The 21,112-nt window shown below is 43.6% G+C and overlaps 1 protein-coding gene across 1 annotated transcript in view; it reads right to left on the bottom strand.

Moving 5' to 3' along the window:
- PTPRQ (protein tyrosine phosphatase receptor type Q) overlaps positions 1-21,112 on the bottom strand; it is a 137,554-nt gene that overhangs the window by 73,678 nt on the left and 42,764 nt on the right. The window contains exons 25-34 of the mRNA XM_081928752.1: positions 17,420-17,548; positions 13,161-13,307; positions 11,357-11,529; positions 9,574-9,784; positions 8,306-8,431; positions 8,039-8,218; positions 7,400-7,507; positions 6,336-6,617; positions 5,081-5,263; positions 4,426-4,527 (exon numbers count right to left, since the gene is read on the bottom strand). Of these exons, the coding sequence (XP_081784878.1) occupies positions 4,426-4,527; positions 5,081-5,263; positions 6,336-6,617; positions 7,400-7,507; positions 8,039-8,218; positions 8,306-8,431; positions 9,574-9,784; positions 11,357-11,529; positions 13,161-13,307; positions 17,420-17,548 (1,641 nt within the window). The remainder of the gene's footprint in view (positions 1-4,425; positions 4,528-5,080; positions 5,264-6,335; positions 6,618-7,399; positions 7,508-8,038; positions 8,219-8,305; positions 8,432-9,573; positions 9,785-11,356; positions 11,530-13,160; positions 13,308-17,419; positions 17,549-21,112) is intronic.

Raw genomic sequence — 21,112 nt, 5'->3', positions numbered from 1 at the left:
TTCTGTGAGAAGGAAGCTGACAAGTTGCCGCCTCACAGACCTTACGACTGCGCGATTGATTTAGTGCCAGGGGCGCAACTGCCTGCTGCCAAGCTGTACTCCATGTCGGAAGACGAGATGCAAGAGCTTCGGGAGTTCATAGACCGTAACCTCAAGCGAGGTTTCATCCAGGAATCTAAAGCAGCGGGTGGCAGCCCTGTGTTCTTTGTGAAGAAGAAAAACACGCCCCAAAAAAGGCTTATAGTGGATTACAGGTTCATAAACAGCTTGACTAAGCCCAAAGCTTTCCCCATGCCCAAGATTGACGACCTTTTAGCGACCGTCAGGAGGGGCAAGATTTTCACCAAGCTGGACCTACGTGGAGCTTACAATCTCATCCGCATCCGGAAAGGAGATGAGTGGAAGACCGCCATGTTCACCCCTCTGGGCACATACGAATACAGAGTCATGCCTTTCGGTCTCCAAAATGGCAGCCACGTTTTTCAAGCATTTATGCACCACGTGCTAGCAGGTCTCCTCTACAAGAAGTGTGTCTGCTTTCTCGACGATATCCTGATTTTCTCGGAATCGCCGGAGGATCACGATAAGGACGTGAGGGAGGTCCTGCAGAGGCTGAAGGACCACAGGCTGTACGCCAAGTTGGAAAAATGCCAGTTTGATGTCAGAGAGGTTGATTTCCTTGGCTACAAGTTGTCCGACGAGGGACTGGCCATGGACAGGGCTAAGGTTCAAGCGCTGTTGGACTGGAAGAGCCCTCGAAATCGGAAAGAGGTCCAGAGGTTCATCGGCTTTGCCAATTTTTACCGCAAGTTTATTAAAGGTTTTGCGAACGCGACGGCGGCTATCACTGACACCCTCAGTTCCAAGAAGAAGAAGTTCGTCTGGACCGAACAAGCGGAGCGGTCCTTCCGGACGCTTAAAGGTCTTTTCGCCTCCGAAGAGCAGCTGCTCCACGTGAATCCCGGCAGACCCATGCGGGTAGAGACCGATGCGTCAGACAGAGCGGTTGGGGCCGTTCTTTTGCAAGAGGATTCACAAGGCAACTGGAGACCGGGTGCGTTCTACTCCCGGAAGCTCAGCAAGACGGAGCGCAATTATACCATATGGGACAGGGAGTTGTTGGCCATTCATGCAGCTTTCAAAGCGTGGCGACACTTCTTAATAGGAGCCAAGCACACGGTGCAAGTCCGCACGGATCACAAGAACTTAGAGTATTGGCGGACGGCTAAGTTACAGACCCAGCGACACATGCGCTGGGCGGAGTTCTTTGCGGATTTCGACTTCAAAATAGAATACATCCCGGGAGACTCCAATGTTATTGCAGACGCGCTGTCCCGAAAGCCGCAATACTTGGAGGAAGCAGCTCCAATCGCAGCAAAGCACATTTTCGCACCGCAGGCGTGGACGTGCGCTACCATCGCAGTCGACCTGGACGCGGTGCGACGCGCGTTGCAAAGGGATCAGTTTGCACAGTCCAAGATGGAGGAGCTACGCGGAGGGTCGCGAGACAACGATGAGTTCCAATTGCAAGATGGACTTTTGACTCGTAAGGGTGCCCTTTACGTGCCCACCGACGATCTTCGAGCCAAGGTTCTGCAACAATTGCATGACGCCCCTAGTGCAGGCCATTTCGGCAAAGAGAAGACGATGGAGTTGGTGGCTAGAGACTTTTGGTGGCCCCAGATGAGAGGAGAGGTGGCGGACTACGTCGCCAGGTGTGATATCTGCCAGAGGTCCAAACCAGTGCACCAGAAGCAGGCGGGATTGCTAGAACCGCTGGAGACACCGCAGCAACCGTGGGAGAGGGTAGCGTTGGACTTTGTTACGGACCTGCCCAGCTCCAGAGGTAAGACGGCGGTGTTAGTGGTGGTGGACTTGTTCACCAAGATGGCGCATTTCATCCCTTGTGCCAAGGTGGCGACGGCAGAACAGACCGCAAAGCTCTTCATCGATCACGTCTTCAGAGTGCATGGACTTCCGCAGTCCGTCTTGTCCGACAGGGGGCGCCAGTTTGTTTCCACTTTCTGGCGAAAGCTTCTGGGCATCTTGCACGTCAAAATCAACCTGACATCGGCGAGACATCCACAAACCAACGGTCAAGCGGAGAGGGTCAACGCGATCATGCAGCAGTACCTGCGGTGCTACGCCAACCAGCGACCTGCGGCGTGGGTGGACTATCTGCCGATGGCTGAATTCGCCTACAACAACACGAAACACGCATCCACCGGGGTGACGCCTTTCTTCGCGAACAATGGCCGTCATCCCAGAACCTTCCCGAGATTTGCGGCACCAGGAGGGGGGGGGCCTCAAGATGCCGACCAGTTTGCAGCGGAGTTGCAAGAGGTGCACGAGGAGCTGCGGAGACATTTGGAGCTGGCAAAACAGGCGTATAAGGTGCAGGCCGATAAGCACAGGAGGGCGGGAGAGGACATCCAGATTGGGGACTGGGTGTGGTTAGCAGCCCACGCGATGCCGGCCAGGTCATTGGCCAAGAAGAAGTTAGGACACAGGCAGCTAGGGCCATATCAAGTTGAGGCTAAGATCAATCCGGTGGCTTTTCGTCTAGCCCTTCCGGAGGGTTCCAGGGTGCACCCGGTCTTTCATAGGTCGGTGCTCACTCCCTACAAAACCCCACACAGGTTTCAAGAGTCAGGAGCACTCCCAGAGCCACGTAGGAGGGCGCCTGAGGGGGGGGAATCGCCAAGACCAGAACCTCTTAACGAGGTCACAGAGATACTGGACTCGAGATGGGGGGAGGAGGGAGTTGAATATTTTCTAGCCAGGGAAGGCACTCCGGCCTCTGCCAATAGCTGGGTGCCGGGTTACGCGTTGGACGAACCCCTGTTGAAGGAGGAGTTCCATGCACTTTTTCCGCACAAGCCCATGCCCGAGGAGTATTTTGATGATTGGCTTTTCACGCCCACTTTGTCAGACAGCACGTTCGAGGGTTTCTCCTCACCCGAGGGCCATACGCCCGAAACAAGCCCGACCAGGGATCCGAGACTGGGGGGGGAGGAGACAGGCCCTTGTTGGTGGGTGGATCAGCCAAGGGAGGCATGGAGTCAGAGATGGATGGTAGGTCCTTGGCAGGCAGCGCCAGGAGAAGCAGTGATGGAGGAAGAGACTGTGAGGTCTGTGGGTGGGGAACCCGAGTTCGAACACACATATACGGAGATGACAGAGGAGAACGTTGAAGTGGACAACTTGTATCCTGAACCGACCCCAGAAGAACCACGTTTTCCTCAACCTGCACCCGGCGAGCGGGAGGGGGGAAGGGGGGGCTTCGAGGGGGGGATGGATGTCAGGGTTTCTGGGAGAGAGGAGGAGATGACAGAGGAGACGGAGAGCGAGTGGGAGGAGGGGCAGAAGGATGAGGAAGAAGATGACGGAATTCTGAGGGAATCCACGAGTCTGAGCAGCGAGTCAGAGGATTCTCAAAAGGGGGTTACCTTAATCAAGCAAAAGGGAGGAGAAGGGAGAAGCGGAGAGGAGCCCAGTGGAAGACAGACGCAGCAAGAGGCGTCTCAGCCGGAACGGAGTAAAGGGGGTGGAGTCGTCAGCCTCTCGGAGGGAGCAGGATTAGGAGAGAACAGAGAAAGGGGGTTGGAGCAAGGTGTTCAGCCGGAAAGGGTGGAGAGCAGAACAAGGGGTGGTGTAGCGGTCGAAAGAAAGGTCAGCAGCAACGTACGCGCGCCAAGTTCAAACGTAGAGGCGTGCGGAAGTGGAGAGAGCTCAGGGGAGGAGCCCGGCCCTAAAGCCAGAAGGAGGGGGGAAGAGGCGGCAGAGGATTCAGCCTCAGGCGAGTCACGGAGAGAGGGAACCCAGGGGGGCAGGAAGACCCTGCGGAAAAGAAAGGAGAGGAAGAGGTGGTCTAGAGCCAGGCTATTAAGTTGGTGTGGAAGAGGGGAGGAGTCAGAGGGGACTTCAGCGGTCTAACGTGACAGACGTACGGCCACGATGCTGAACTGTACGAGAAGCAGAAATCTTCAATAAACTTTTCCTGTAAATAAACTGCAACGGAGTGAGGTCTCTTGTGAGCTGGGACCCGTCCTGGGTGGCCGTGACAACAACTATGAGAAATATGTGGTGCATGTGGTCTGATGTTCAGAACAATCTGTACTTGCAAGAAAGAACACCCTAAACATTTTTTGTTTGTTTGCCATAGTACAGTACTGCTTTCTTTACTATGTAACTGAATTTTGGCTATATGAAAAAAATTTGAAATTAGCAAATGCCAACATAAAACTGCCTGTTTTTCCATCCCACACAGAAGTTTGTCTACAAACATTCTGACAGTCCCCCCGCCCCCAGCAATTGGATTTTTTTTTTGTACAACATTCTGTGCCTTCAGTCCTGCTTAGCCAATTGATGTTAAGGATGTCAACTGCATAAAACACTGTAATTAGACAATGACAGAAAGCTTACCATCTTCATCAGTCAACATGTGCAAAGGAGCACTGCGAGGACCTTCACCCTTTACAGTGCTTGAAGATACCTCAACAATATATCTTGTATATATTTTTAAGCCTAAATAAATAATAAATTGTTAATAATATTTATATGTTTGAAATTTTAGACACACATTTATACATATATATTTGTGTGTTAGATGTAGCTTTTTCTGTTACTTTCACATATTTTAGAGAAGTCCCTCAAAGTTCAGTATTGCAATGAGAAAAAAAACTTAAATAAATAAAGGTTTAACCATTTCTATTTTGTTATTTTACAATAAATAAAAGTCACAAAATCCAAAGAACGTTTTGCAGTGGCCCACAAACAGTATTGAATTGTTTTTTGACAAGCCTTTTACAGGCTACTAATTAACTTGCCTTTGCCTGTTCAAATTTTATTGTTGTATTTTAAATTTATGTTTATGTGATTCTATCCCACCCCAATATCAGGGCAAAACAAAATAAATAGTAAACACACATAAATATTCAAACCCCCCATCTATCATTTTTATTGTTAATCTAATTCTAAAGCAGTATTATTAAATATATACTATACAGTATGAACTAAGCAAAATAAACCAGCCAAGACACTATCATTTTAAAGTCACAAACTGCTATATTACAGTCACCTGTAATAGTTAGTGATAGATGTGTGGTGCTGATGGTTCTTTCATCGGTTCCATCAGTCTCTCTGAGATATACAGTATATGTCTCTATAATCCCATTAGGGACAGATGGTGGAAGAAATGATATCTCTATCTCTGAAGAAGAGATATTCTTATAAGTTACGTTTTGTGGTGGGAATTCGGGAACTGAAAAGGAAGAATTCAGAGAAAAGTTATTAAAATTTCAGATAATCATTAAGTGTATAATGACTGAGGAAGTAACAACTGAAACTCAAGCGTGAACCATCCCAGTCATCAAGAACCACCATCACTCTTTTATCCAACCAATTGGTAATCCTTGCAGACCTATCAGTACAGATTTAGTTTAGTTTTTAAACAAAACAAAAGCAAGGAGGATTTTACAAAGGAGACTTAGCAACTTCAAATCTAGTATAAAAACACTGCAATGGGGTCTCTTATCATCTAGTTAGATTCCTAGTTCACTAGTAGGGAAATGATTTTTTTCAGACAGAGTATATTATTTCAAACCAAATTATATCAGATAGGAGTGTGAAGGTCTTTATTAATAATCAGCACTTGTTAGTCTAATTTGCCTTGTAATGAATGTATTTGCTTAGTTCTTTTCAGCTGGGCAGAAGCTGTCTCCACCTGATTTTCTCCAGTTCCCTTGTACTATGGCAGTCCAGCTTCACATATCCCAAGCTTTTCTTGAGTATCCCCAACTCTCAAGAAAGGCTATTGGGAGACTACTAGGGTATATAGTGAGGGCAGGATGCTAGAAAACCCCACTGCATAAAAGCAAAGGAGTTTGCCCCCAGTTTTGACTGACACTCCTCACTTCCTGGGCTAACTTTCAGGGAAGACTTGCTGGCTGCAGGCAGAAGATGAATTGTTGGTATCTCCTTAACTGTTATCAATACTCTTTAACACACTTAGCAGCGTAATTCCAGTCAAGATTCAAGGAATTGTCATTTCCTATGACTTCCGCCCACCTATCTGGCTTGCTACTCTGGGCTGGTGGAATGGAGAAAAGTGTATTTTCTTCCTGTCCCATCTGATACTTAGCACACGGATAGCAGTGTGATCCCCTACAATAGAATATACCAGATGTGAAACCAAATACATGTTCTACCATGAAAAATCAGGTTCATGCCCAAATCCCTAAGATGCTTATCTGCAAGAAAATCCACTGGAGTTTAATAATGCTTAAAATGGAAGCCACAGAGATAAAAACAGTATTCCAAAATCCTGCACTTACCGGTATCAGCCGTTCTTACAGATAACAGGGGAGATGACTGATTCCCATGCCCAAGACGGGTGAATGCCCTTACAGAAATATTGTACAGAGTATATGGTTTCAAGCCATTTAAAAGAAGATTTGTTGCTGTTGTGTTTCTCAGAATTAAAGCACTAGCATCATCATACACGACTTCATAATGAGTTATAATCCCATTAGGCTTCTCAGGTGGTGACCATCTTAAACTTATTTCTGTGGCAGTCACTTCTAATATCTCAACATGTTGGGGTGGGGAACCTGGTTCTTTAGTTTAGAAAACATAAAAGAAAGTCACTTGGAGTCGCCGTCCCCCAACATATTAAACATCTGTCTACATCAATTCAGTTTCTTTAAGAACAACTAGAAGTTACAGTAAGACCAGGAACTGATCAATGCAACATTTTTCTTCTCCCCATAGTTATGCTGTCACTGTAACATCAATTATGGGTAAGATAGCTAGGCATCTTTTCATCAATCATGGAATTATGAGTCAAAATGTAACTTAAAAGTATAGTGAAGGGTAATATTTTCAAAGAATGACTCATTTCCAGCTTTTGAATATCCAAAGAACTATGCAGTTTCTGCCAACATTACCAGTTAATTTGAATGCAAAACAAAAACACTATATATGTTTTTAATATGTAACTGTTTGGGCATATTGGCACTGAAATATAGAAATAGAGATGTGACGGTCTGGTGGGGGGGGGGACGGACAGAAAAATGAAGTGGTGGTTTCCCTCTCCTTAATTTTCCTAGGTTTTTTTTTAGGGCGGGAGCCTTCACATTTCAATACAAAACCTAGTCAGCTGATGCTTCTCTAATTTAGAAGTAGATTTCTATAATGTAAAATCAAAGCAGGAAATGCTGCTGTCCTGTTTTTAGGAAAAACAGTTTTTAGAGGAAAAACTGAATATAGCGGACACAAGGAAGTCCAGGGGGATCCTCAGAAACACAGATTTATTAACTTCCACTAGGTAGACTGCACAAGATGGATTAATCAGCAATGACATAAAAAATTATAAAATCAACATGACCAATATGCTTACCATCCTCAGGTGTTCTCACAAAAATATCATTGTCTTCAGACAGAGCACTTTCCCCTATAGTTGTGGAAGCCGCTACTCTCATTTTATAATTTGTATACTTTCTCAAACCTAGAAGGAATAAGAAGAAAAAACACTGCAAGCACAAGACACTGGTATATGGGTGTGCCCTATTGAAATTAACCAATTCATACAGTTCTGATTCACTACAGAATGGGGTGGGACCCTGGCATTGGATTCTGCCACATTGTCTTTACGATTTTATTTTTCTAAATTCTGTTTTCCACTAGTTGTTGATAATATTGTGTGTGTATGTGTGCATGTGCACGCGCACGAGAGAGAGGGGAGGGGGAGGGGAGGAGGGAACCACTAGAATGAAAATACAATCTAAGACCATTTGTATTACTAAAAAAAGTAGAAGAATCTAAAGCAAGATTAAAGTATCCTTTATTCAGCATTCCTCCAAGATGAAGATGCGCAAAGCAGTACCTGCAAATATTGTCAGTTCTTTAAAAGCATTTTGGTTTATTAAAGCCTGTTGAATATACGTAGAGATGCAGAAATACAGAAAAGTTAAATCTATATTCTATTACAACATAGCTTTGATAGCTACTACAGCAATTATTTAAAAGCTACTCTTACCTGTAATCAAGATGCTGTTATTTGACGTAGTCATGTGAAAAGCTCTATGTGTATCCAGCTCCATTGCATAAACTGTGTAATGTGTGATCTTTCCATTGGGGTTTATTGGTATATCCCAATAAAGCAAAACTGAGGACGAACTAATATTTTTATAATTGATATTTTCGACTGAGCTTGGAACTGCAGAACAAAAACAATCCATGAGTTAGAAGTATGGAGAAAATTAAGTACTGCCAGCATGAAATTATGTCAGCAATAAAATTTTACCTTGTTCACTTGTCCTAGCAATGAGAAGAGCTGGTGGTCCTTCTCCAATAATGGTAAAAGCAGACACCTCAATTGCATATTTAGTGAAAGGCTGGAGTCCATTTACAAGATAGGACAGCTGCTCAGCTGAAAGGTTGATGGTATCAGGAAATGTTTTCAATGCATTTTATATATACATAAGGGAAAAGAAAACTATTGTTACCATTATATTACATCTTAAACACCAACACAAATTAAGTAAATTTACCCCATTAAGCAAAAACCAATACTGGAATAAAGATGGAACAGAGGACAGTATAGACAGAGGTTAGAAATTAACCCTGAATCGAACTAGACTGAAAAATGGGAGTCACATAGCACAATGCTATGCATATTTACTCTGAAGTAAGTCTTACTGAAGTCAAGGAGATTTACTCCCAGGTAAATATGTATAGGATTGTGGCCTTGGAATGTCTCCATTCTTGTAGTATACACATTGGTTAAAAAACGGAGAGAGTTAGTTATTCCTATTACTGTATAATGAAAATGGAAAGTGTATTTTTGAATAGTGAAAATCAGTAATGATAATATAAAGACTGAATGACTATTTCTAAAAATGATCTTTCCAGCCCCAGTTTCATTCACACTTTACTTTCAAAGGGATGTAAAGAAAATCAGAATGCGGCCTTCTGTCTTGTTGAATGCCTTCACTTGAAAAATTCAGAGAGGTATTTTAAGCCTGTATCTGCCAGCCAACCCTTGTTAAATGGGTCATAAATATCCATACTTAGTCAAGAAAAATACCCCCATTGATAATGCTGTGCAAGAGAGTGTGCTAATGACACCATTGTGTCACAGGGTCATCTCCACCTGTTTGTTGCTCCCATGTAGCCGAGTTGTAACTTTTTGACCTATTTACCCTCAGTGGCATTTGAAAACCTATCAGTCAAAAGCTCCTGGAAAAATTAATGTCCACATGGGACATGGAGATATGTTAATCTCCTCCAATCACACCTGCCTTGGCAACTGAAATAACTGATTGTCTATGCAGCTTGCTCAACGGCTCTGGCATCTTCTTTCTCTCGGTGGAAGGTCAACTGGGTGACAAGATGCTAGTACTCTCTGCTTGTGTGGCATTCTGCAATTGCTCCAGGAGGGGGCTGGAATTTGACTTCAGTAAATGACCCATTAATAATTTGGTTGGTCTCTGTGCTAAGGATCATATATGTGACAGCAGCCTTTTGAACAATGAGGGAGGTAAGTGGGGGGAGAGGGACTTAGAAACTTACCAGAATCTGGATGTAGTTCTGCAGCTCTATTCAAAATAGGCAAATTATCCTCAGACATGCTCGTAAATATTACTGGAGAAAAGTTGTGCACTGTTGGAAACATCTCAGCTGAACCTTCATATGAACCAGTGACTGTTTCCACTTCACCCCACGTGAAAGATGGTTCTGTATTCTCATTTAAAACGTCTGGATCCAAAGCTTCAATAAAATCCTAAAAATGAAAAACAAGGAAGGTAGAAAAACTCACTGTACCACCATTTGCGGGACCAGGCATTGGGCTCCCCATACCCCAACCCATAAAAATAAGAGACCAACAAGACTGGTTTGGGGCTAAAACAGGGCACAATTTAAGATATTCAATAAATACAAGGTATATATACCTTGAATGTATAAGGTATTCAATAAATACAGATGAAAGAGGTTTGGCTTGGGCATGGGGCAGTCTAAATACTTCTGACCTGCCGGCTAGAAGTGACGTGTGGTCAATCCAGGCGGGGGTTCTTAAGACTTACATCAAATAATGTGATCCCCACAAAGATCTCCATCTGGGGGAGTGCCTTCAACCCTGGCCCTGGCCCCGCCTGGGCACACAGAAATGGCCACTCCCTCCAGATCCATTTAACAGGATACCCCAGCGTTTGGAGGGGGAAGCAGAGAATACAACAGTGAGGGAATGAACAGGTAGTGCCCCAGGTGTGGGCTGCTTAAATGGACAAGGGGCGGATCTGAGGGAAGCCTACCCACTCTGTCGGCTCTGCCCCCTGGCACAGCCCACATCCCCATTTGCCAAAACAAGAGGCAGGCTAGAATCTGGTTCCTGATAGGCGGTGGGGGCTTCTGCCAGGAAGTGCATGGCAGTTCCAGTTCCCACGTCAGGGCCCCAGTGAAGCCTCTGCCATCCCGCAATGCCACCACACCAAGAAGGGTGAGCGGACTTGCTGCCCAAGTGAGTATGGGGACAGAGAAAGGCATTCCGCACAGCTGGAGAGGGGCATGAGACCTCCTCTTCCAGCCAATCGGGTGAACGCTGGGGGGAAGGTGGAGGTGGAAGCTTGGTGGCAGCTGGGATCACCTTCCCCCTTTGAAAGGTTGCAGCAGCCAATGCCCAGCCTCTTGCCCATGTGGAGCCGATCACCACTGAATCACCCACTGTTGCGCCTTCTTCATTTTGCATGTGTGTGGCTCAAACCAAAGGTGAGAGGACTGGACAGGTTAAGACATTGCTATGGAATACTCAGTAGCTGTATTTGGGGCCAGTGTGAGGAATTTTTTTCCTGCAGACTAATTGGCTTGTCTGTAGGTTTTTGCCTGCCTCATAGTAAATGTCACAATTTTGGTGGATAAGGCATTGGGTGGTATCTTTTAACATCAGGGTACCTCGTTAAAAGGGTCCTGGAAGGGATATTGCTGAATGGGATCCCACACAGAAGCTGATGGGCCATAGCACCCCTTTTGAGAGGCAGCACTGGCAGGAATGTCACTCTTGAACCATGTCAAGGGGCCAACCCATCCCAGGTTAAACCAGCAAGCAAGCTGGTTTGCCTTTGCCAAACCATTTTACTTCTGTAATCAATAAATTTGTGGCCTGATTTATCCCATACTGTGTCTTATTTGTCACTGGCAATCCCCACCACTATGCAGTGTGCCTTATGCACCCAGGACAAGTGATTGTTTCTGGCTAAAACTCTAATTTCCAAGTCTTACATAAGAATTAGGAATAATTATACATAATAAAGTGAATGCACAGAAAATCAGTAAGTAGCAAATCAGTAAGTTAAAGCACCTTGATTTTTTCTGTTAGAATTGTATCTTCAAGAGTTTCCCCTGTGTCCTCAAGTGAAACTTTTACTCTGTACTGAGTGATGATTCCATTTGGTTGCTGTGGTTTCTTCCAACCAATTCGAACAAAGGTTGCAGATACCTCTGCCATATGCAAATCAAACACAGGTCCTGGAACTGGAAAATAAGGAATATAATGAAAATGAAACACTTTAATTATTCTGTCTGTATCAAATCATTAATTGGTTATGTCAGATAAACTTTTAAGTATCATAAAATATCATTTGTGCAAGGATTTGGAGTTTAATATTAAAATGTAGTGTATTGTATGACTATTAAAATATGAACTCTGCCTAATAATACTGTCAGAGTTTAAATCTGGACCATGGCACCCCGAATGTGCAAAGGTGCACAGAGTTGTGTAGACAACAGCTACAGTTACACAAGTACCCTGCAACTCACCTAGAGAGCACTGAGATATGGTGCATATTAGTTATATTAGAGTCCGGTCAGTAATTTCCTAAAACTTCTGGATCCACGAAGGACCTCTTCAAGAGGGGCAACATCACTGCTTCTTTCAAGGCAATGGGCATAACACCCTGCTGAATTGAGATAAGTGCACCACTGTCTAAAAACTGGCTACCAATATTTGGTTTGGACCCTCCAGTCAACAGTGGCTTCATTGCCACTGCCACAAGTGTTCTGTCCACATCCTCAGCTGCAACAATTGAAATTGATCCCAGAAGGAGCTTCAGGGACCTCTAACAGACCTAACAGAAATTATGCCTATGAAAGTAGAGCTTGATTGTAAATGTTGTATAAAATGATGCTACTTTAAATAAGCTGTAGAAGTAAAGCCGGTCTCTTCACTGAGCAAAACTATGAAATTCCAATTTACTATTTACTGTAACCACTTACTGCCATCTAATGGTCAAACAGCTGCTGTGAATGAAAGACAATTTTCATTCGTAAGATGTAAACATGGGTGCCTACAAGGGATAATCAGGTGGGGGAGTTTCGGGCAGCACTTTTTAAAGTCCAGCCTGACTTCAAAAAGCAGTAAGCAAATTAAGTGAAAGAGCAGGGTGGTTGCTGTCGAGGGATTGGTGGGGAGGAAGAGAATATACCATTTATGTACTGGTGTCAGTTTCCATTTAATTTACTCCTGTACATAATCCTCAAACCGCTTTATATTTTGTATTTTTCAAGGTTCCTAGTAGAACAAACACATGTAGCTGCTGCAAGTATAACAATGTGTACCAAAGAGCCAGTACATATTGACCAACATTCAAAATGGCAATTAAAAGAATTAAAAAATGAGGTTTGGGTCAGGAGATCAGGAAAATGCTTGTTTAAATGGGTGTGTTTTCAAGATCCGGCAGAATGCCAATACTGATCAGCCTCTTGTATTTCAGCAGAACTACTCTGCGCATATGTGTGATGGATCCCTCTTTTATCCTACTTGTTGGAGTGTGGGGAAGATGGGTGTTTGTTCCTTTAACAGCTGCATGAGAGGCAGAAATGCAGCCGGTACCTTTCTTCCTTCTCCCCTCATAGAGGGAAAGGCAGAGTTTCTGCTGGTCGTGAAGCTGCTAAAGAGACTTGAACCCTGTCAGAAAATATTGGGGTAGCCATACTTATTTATGCTAAACTATTGTAGAAAGTATGTAACAGTTACTGGGGCACTTCTAATTATTTCATTCTTGTTTTTCACAGACCACATTTAAAAACACTGGCTTTCCAAAGAACGAGACAAAATAAAATATATCGATAATATGATGTAGTTTGTCATCAAGCATAAAACTTACCTCCTGCAGGAGTGAAAACAGTCAGGTTTGACTTTGGCCCCACCCCGGCACTTGTCTCAGCAGCGACAAAAGCATCATAGGTTGTGAATGGTATTAGATTAGTAAAAGTAAACTTGAGGTCTTTTGTACTATTATCCAAAATATGACCTGAAATGAAGAAGTAAGTTTAAAATAAATAAAGGTAAAAGAACTGACGTTTTCTACTGACCTGGTCACTGTTGTTACATTGAATAACAACTGCAACAGGCAATTAATGTTTAGTAGCTAGTTTATGTCAAATATGGGCTGAGTTTTAATGAGCACTGTTTTAATAAGCTCTGGTGAGATTGGGTTGAAAGCTAAGTGCAGTGCAAATGAACCCTGTTCATTAAGCCAAAATAGAAAAGCTGCTTTCTGCTCACTATTTCCTGCAGCAATTTTTCCAGTCACAATTTTTCATTGACTTGTTGAGATTGGAGTAGATAATTTGGTGCCCACCAGATGTTATAATACAACTTCCATCAGCTTCTGCCTAGGTTGTCAATGGTCAGCGATGATGGGAGCTGTAGTCCAACATGTGGAGGGCCATGTTGGCTACCCCTGCCTTAAGGCATGTCTGCAATGCTGCTGACCCATTTGTGTTTTTGTCCCATAGGACCTAGCTTATAGGGTAGCATGGAATTTCATTTTAAGCAGGCATAGGGTTACTTTTATGGGCAGAAGATCTGGGCTTTTACAATGTAACAGGCAGAAATCAAACAGCAATATTTTCACATTGCTGTCTCCATTATTAGGGGAAATTGTCATGTTGTATATTCTAATCTCAAGATTCGCTCACAGCTTTGTAAGGAAGTTCCAAGTGGGCCACAATACTCTGAGTGACCACCTACCTCTAATTTTAGAGCTTGCAGGTCGGCCTTTTGACTATTCTATTGCCGAGCCACAATATATACCTTCTGTAAATTTGGGTATACTTGCTCCCAAAAGACTTAAATGGTCCCCAATATTGAATGAAAATCTAACCCTCCTTCTTCAGTCAGCGGAGTTTAAGCTCATTCGCTCCGCTATTGTGTCAGGCAATTCAGTAGATGCGATTATGGAACGCTTTAAATCACTTTTGGAAAGATTGAAACCCCATTTAACAACAGTGATACATAGCTCCGCTACAAAGAGGGCAAAGGACGGAGCTAGTTGGTTTGACCTGGAGTGCAGGCAAACAAGGAGACAAACGAGAACAGCCTACCAGAGATATAGGAAATCAGGGACCGCCATCCTACTTAATGCTTATATTTATCTGAGACGGTCTTACAAACAATTATTAAGGAGAAAGAAACTGGAAGCTGAACGAGCCGCATGGCAAAGTTTGGTTAAGGCATCGCACGAGAAAGATACTACTTGCTTTTGGCGAACCATATCTGGTCTACTGGACCAGGAGCGCACTAATTCCATCTGTACAGTGGAATCAATGGAGTGGTTGCGCCATTTTCAATCTTTGTTCTATGACCAGGAAGCCCAACATTACAAACTATGCATCCAATTAGAGGACCTACCCCATTGGCCACCAGTAACTGTAAAGGAAGTGGAGAACTTAATCGCACAATTAAAGAACAACAAGGCCCCAGGGAATGATTACATCCCTGCCGAACTTCTGAAGTCGAACATTGGCTGGTGGGCCCCCCTGCTGGCGTCTCTATTTTCTTGGATCGACTCAACGGGTTTACTCCCAGATGGTTGGACTGAGGCAATAGTTATTCCAATCTATAAAAAAGGACCTATGCCAGACCCGGCGAGTTATAGACCAATCAGCCTTCTGCCTATACCCAGCAAACTATATGCCAAACATCTTTATATTAAGCTAACTAGCTGGCTGGAAACTGAAGCTATTCTAGCGGAAGAGCAAGCGGGTTTCAGGCAAGGCAGATCCACCATAGACCATTGCTTCACTCTAGCCTATTTAATTGACAAATATGCCAAAAAATCCCGTGGGGTGCTATACGCAGCCTTTATCGATCTAAAGGCTGCTTTCGATTCAATTCCACGTGCAAGACTCTGGGATAAATTGAGCACATCAAGTATAGACAAAAGACTATTATTTCTGATCAGCTGTTTATATAAAGACACGGTGCTGTATGTAAGAACTTCATTAAATGGCCATCTTATAGGACCAGTTCCTGTCAGCAAGGGGGTCAAGCAAGGTTGCATCCTGGCCCCAGTTCTATTCAACTTTTACATCAATGATATGGTTAACTGTTTGTCATCTCCGGACTTCCATGCCCCCAAACTGGCTGACAAATCAATATCAGTGCTTTTGTATGCTGATGATGCGATACTCCTATCTCGAACAAGAATAGGCTTAAATAGGCTCATAGGTGAATTTTCAGCATACTGTAGGAGAGAGCAACTGGCAATAAACTATCAGAAAACCAAAATCATGGTTTTTGCAAGGAAATACAGACAGTACAGCTGGAGGATGGATAACCAGACAATTGAACAGGTTAAAGCCTTCAAATATCTGGGTATCGTTTTCCAGTCGACCGGGTCCTGGGATGTCCATCAAAAATGTGCCAAAGAAAAAGCAGCTCAAAGTATTAAGATGCTGTCCCGCTTCTTTTAAACGAAGGGGGGCAGATACATCCCAGCAGCCTTTGAAGTTTTTCAAGCAAAACCTCTGGCGCAGTTACTGTATGGGGCACAAATCTGGACGGGGAACCATTGCTCCAGTCTTGAAACTGTTCAGTCTAAATTCCTAAGGCAGATATTCGGCGTCCCCTCCTGTGTTCCAAACGCAGCATTACGACTCGAGGCCTGTCTTCCATCTGTAGAAACTCAGACCTGGCAAAGAACACTCAACTATTGGCTTCGTCTTAACCTAAATCCACCCGGTCTACTGCCTCTAGTAATGCAAGACCCTCACAAAAGCAAGTGGTTCAAAACTGTGCATCAAAAACTCCTTACATGCGGTCTGCATTCGCAGTCCCTACTATCAATGGGCCTCATTAAAGCAAAGAGTCTAATAGGCCAGCGCCTGAAAGACATTGAACGGCAAAACAACCTGACTATCTTAAAGAAACTGTGCCCATGGTATACCTACTTTCCCCCTTCCCATTTTGACTCTCCAGCTTCATATTTGTTTAAATTAACCATCCCAAAATATAGACGTGCCTTCACATTGGCTAGATGGGATGTTCTTCCTTCTGCTGTACTCGAAGGTCGTTACCAAAAGACTCCATTTGAAAAACGACTCTGCCCATGTGGAGATGGTAACACGGAAACAGTGTCCCACGTCCTCCTATCCTGCCCCCTTTACAAAGACCTAAGGAATGAGATTATTACTCCACTCATTCTCTCCAACCCCGGCCGTTCACAAGACACTACACTGTATTTTCTCTTATCTGATACGGACAGTCAGATAACAGAGAAGGTCACGAGGTACATCGAGAGAGCTGTGAAATTGAGGGCCACCATCTGAGAGACAGACTTGTTCATCTGATGGACCTCCTTCTGCTTGTTCTTTTCTTCCTTTTATTCTTACTTTATTTTTAACTCTTGCATAGCTGTGGCCTGTTGGCTTTGCTAATAAAGTTTTGATTGATTGATTGTCATGTTGTTTTTTGTATCCTAGACACACAGGTGCTTTCCCATGAAAGGAGGGCAACCTTAAATATAAATATCATTGGACCACACAGACTAGATTATCATACCAAAACCATACTAGCATCTGTCTTCAGTGTGGACAGATATTTTAGTCCTTCAAAAAAATATTTTAGTCCTTCAAAAAGACTTAGCAAAAACTTAAAATCAAAATCAAATAAAAGGTAGTTTTGTATAAATTCAAATTTCTTTTTTGAAAGATAGACCAATTAATCCATGCTTGCAGTAATGCAACCATAAGCCTTACATCCGACAACAATGGAAAATCACGAATATATTGAGACATATCTTCGATTTTAGTCAGGTAGGGATTTGAAGAAAGGTATTTTATGCAAAAGTTCAGGGAAGCAGGTCCACACATATTTTCAGAGACAAAGGACGCACTGCTTTTTATTTCAATATTATCACACAATCCACTGTTCCAGGGAGTGGGGAGGGGAGAGGACCTAAGCAAGGACATTAAAAAAATGTTTTCACCAACAGACCTTGGAAATGGAAAACAGTCATCTTTCCAATCAAAAAATTAATTAAGCATTATTATTATAGCCATAATTTATGTTTGTTTTGTTTTCAGAACTTTCAAAAGAAAGCATGAAAGACAAACAAAATTACATTTCATGCAAACGTACCCAGTGGTCCATATAATTCAACTCTGTAGCTAAACTTTCCAGTAACAATGGTTGGTGGCTCCCAAGAAACTGAAAAAGACTTTCCTGTAATGTTGACTTTAACAAAGTTTTGAGGTGGATCTTCTGGAACTGAAATGAAAAGAAAAGGTGTATAAATCCCTTCTCTTGTGGCTGAACTAAAAGGATGCTGGCTCAGCTACAAGATATTCAAGAAGGAGTCTGGGAGGGCAAAAATTAACATCCCCCTGCCCTTAAGGGGAGTCCATATGTACATGTTAAACAATTTAATAAATTGTTCTGTGCACACCATAAAAATCCACCTGGACAGAAATTTTAATTCTGAAAAAGAGAATGTGCCTGGGGAAAAGAGGACATGTGGCAACCCTACACATGAGTAGCCTGTGACAGCCAGTGGAGAAAGGGCACTCTCCCAGTGGTGGCAGTGATTCACTCCTTGGGCAGGGATGGTGCAGGGCAAGGCTGTGAGGTCTGGTAGCAGCAGACTTGCAAGTATACATCTGCCACTGCTCCAAAGTTCCCCCAAGCTCACCGCCACTCCCCACCCATCCCTACAAGTACACTCTTGTGCAAATTAATTGAACCAAGGCATGTTTTCTATCTTACTTGTAATCCTGTACTCAAAACAAACATGAAAAGTCAGTTGATCATTATGGGGTCGGAAGCCTGCAGCCAATAGAAGGAATGATGCGCTCGCCACAATATACTGAGGTTCTACGAAAGAGAGTTATTCCAGAGCTGGAAAAGAGGTATCCTGGCAGTACTGGGATATTGCAGCAGGACCTAGCCCCCTGTCACACCTTGAAAGTGGTGAATAAAGTCATGACAGAGCAGCAAAAACAGGTACTTGATTGGCCAGGGAATTCCCCGGACATAAATCCTCTGTGCCGTAGACTGAACAACTATGGAGAAGCTCATTCAGGCACTGATTCAAGTGTGGTACAGGGATCCAAAAATCAACAGTGACTGTTCAAAACTAGTAGACTCTATGCCAAACCATGTTCAAATGCTGCTTAAAAATAGCAGAGGTCATATCTGTTACTAATGTACGTATTTGTGAATTTTGTACACGTATGTGTGAGTTTCGTACAATAAACTACTAAATTCATTGTTTGTTTCAATTAATTTGCACAAGGGTGTACCGTTCCCTCACCAGGAAGGCATCACGACCTCTGCCCTCCCCCACGAGCCACCACTGATCACAGAGTTGATCAAAGAAACCTTTTTCAAAGAAAACGGCATTCCCCCCCCCCCAGAAAAAGCTCACTTTGCATAATGTCCTCCAAATTCCTCCACCATTTCCCATGGTGCCTGCTAGAACATTGCTTGCTCCAGAACAAAATGGAGGTTGCAAAAGGGTGGCCAGACTGCAAACACAATTGCAGTTGCTGTCACCTGCGGAGGCAACAAACAACAACCACCAAGCAATAAAAAAGAGATGGTCATTGTGCTACTGCCATGGCTGATGGTGAGCTCTGCTCCTGAGAAATTCCTGAAGGATTTTGGTAAAATGGTATACTGTGCTCTGTGCCCCACACTGCCAATTCAGTCTTTCCTGAATATCACCATATTGGATAATTATCAGCCAGTCTCTGATATCCCATTTTTGGGCAAGATGTTGGAGTGTCTGATGGCATCTCAGCTCCTGCAGTTAGGGGGAAAGGTAGGTATTATTATTATTATTATTATTATTATTATTATTATTATTATTTCTCTGCCCACAAATGTGAGGTAAAGTTTCAAGAGGCTATTTGTGCACAGTTCAGGTAGCATATCACTAGGTAAAGGTAAAGGGACCCCTGACCATTAAGTCCAGTCGTGGCCGACTCTGGGGTTGCGGTGCTCATCTCGCTTTATTGGCCGAGGGAGCCGGCGTACAGCTTCTGGGTCATGTGACCAGCATGACTAAGCCGGCGAACTAGAGCAGTGCATGGAAACACTGTTTACCTTCCTGTCGGAGTGGTACCTATTTATCTACTTGCACTTTGATGTGCTTTTGAACTGCTAGGTTGGCAGCAGCAGGGACCGAGCAACGGGAGCTCACCCCATCGTGGGGATTTGAACCGCCAACCTTCTGATCGGCAAGTCCTAGGCTCTGTCGTTTAATCCACAGCGCCACCCGTGTCCCTTAGTATATCACTAGTTGTTGTTTAGTCATTTAGTCGTGTCCGACTCTTCGTGACCCCATGGACCAGAGCACGCCAGGCACTCCTGTCTTCCACTGCCTCCCGCAGTTTGGTCAGTATCACTAAGGATCACTAAGGATACACTATTTCTGGAGTGTGGCAGTTGACATATTTTAGACTAGGGGTGGGGAACCTCATGCTCAGGGGTTGAACGCAGCCCTCTTGGGTTCTCTATCCAGCTCTCTCAAGATTTTTCTAGGCCACCCACTTTGCTGGTCCTGCCCTGCATCTTCCTTGAGTGCTTTTGTTTGGCTGGAATGTGTCCTTGAACTATGACAGTGAAGAGATTTGGCAGTAGTGTGTGTGTGTATTTAGAAACCTTTGACTTCTGCACACTTGGAATGCAGCCTCCTGCACAAAGGTAAAAGTCACACACCTGTTGCTCTGTCCACTTTTGACCTCTCACCCCACTCAACACTGCTATGCACCCTCTGGAAGGTTGCCCATAGTATGTAGCCCTTGGGTTCAAAAAATCTAGGCATTCAGGCACATAAGATTAATTAAAATATATATGTATTTGTCGAAAAGCAAGAGAGATATACTAAGAGATATTGTTAGAGGCCTTAAAAAAAGTTGAAAGCCAAAAAACGTTGCAGACCATTTGCTAAAAATAATCTTGGGAATGAATTCAAACTGTCTCAAATATTCGCTTGAACACTTTGTTAGTGATATCCCTGACATATTGCTATTTCTGCACAGCTGACAAAATGTTTCAGCTGCTTGAAGTGTGACAACCATTAGGTCAAACACGACATTATTCAAAGGCACTGCTGGACATGAAAAAAGGACAAATATTTTATATTACACTCGCTGTCAAAATGAGAACAGCTGCTAATGAAAGGAAATAAATCTCTCATCAATTCAAAGGATTTTTAGGTGCTTATTGAAGATGATGCCATCCTGATGCCAACTGTAAGGGCATTCCCCACAATAAATGCATTATTCCTAAATGTTAATCTTGAAGTTGGTCAAGCAGGACTGCAGTTCGAGTTGGGAGACATGTCTTACTCAGGGAACCATTTCAGGGTTTATATCGTGGTTAATCATTTCTCGTCCTCATTTATTCATAGGAACTCACTGCATTCTAAGGTGTTAACATGATGTGCCACCAAAACATGAAGATATTTGTAGCATAGAAATAGTACCCATAAGCTATCCCAGCCGTGGGGTGGAAGTTCAGAAAAAATAATGCTGGATGAAAGTGTTAAACCCACTCCTAGTACAAAGGCTGCTTTTCAGAAGCATTAAAAGAATTACAGATCTCCAGCATCTTATCTACTTTGACTGTTAAATGGACCCCATTGTGGGTTCTTTATTGCCATATTTGTTGTGCCTGCAGAAATTAAACCTTTTATATTTCTTTATAGGAAATGGGAGGCTTTCCACAAGCAGATGGGCCACTGCTCTTATTTCTTAATTCATACATGTTCTCTAAAGAATTCTGAAACAAATACGTTTTTCATGGAATTTTTATGGATGGAGTGGAGGG

Source organism: Podarcis melisellensis (assembly GCF_964234715.1).
Source record: "Podarcis melisellensis genome assembly, chromosome: 10".
In the NCBI taxonomy this organism is placed as follows: domain Eukaryota; kingdom Metazoa; phylum Chordata; class Lepidosauria; order Squamata; family Lacertidae; genus Podarcis; species Podarcis melisellensis.
This window is presented reverse-complemented; position numbering and strand designations above follow the sequence as displayed.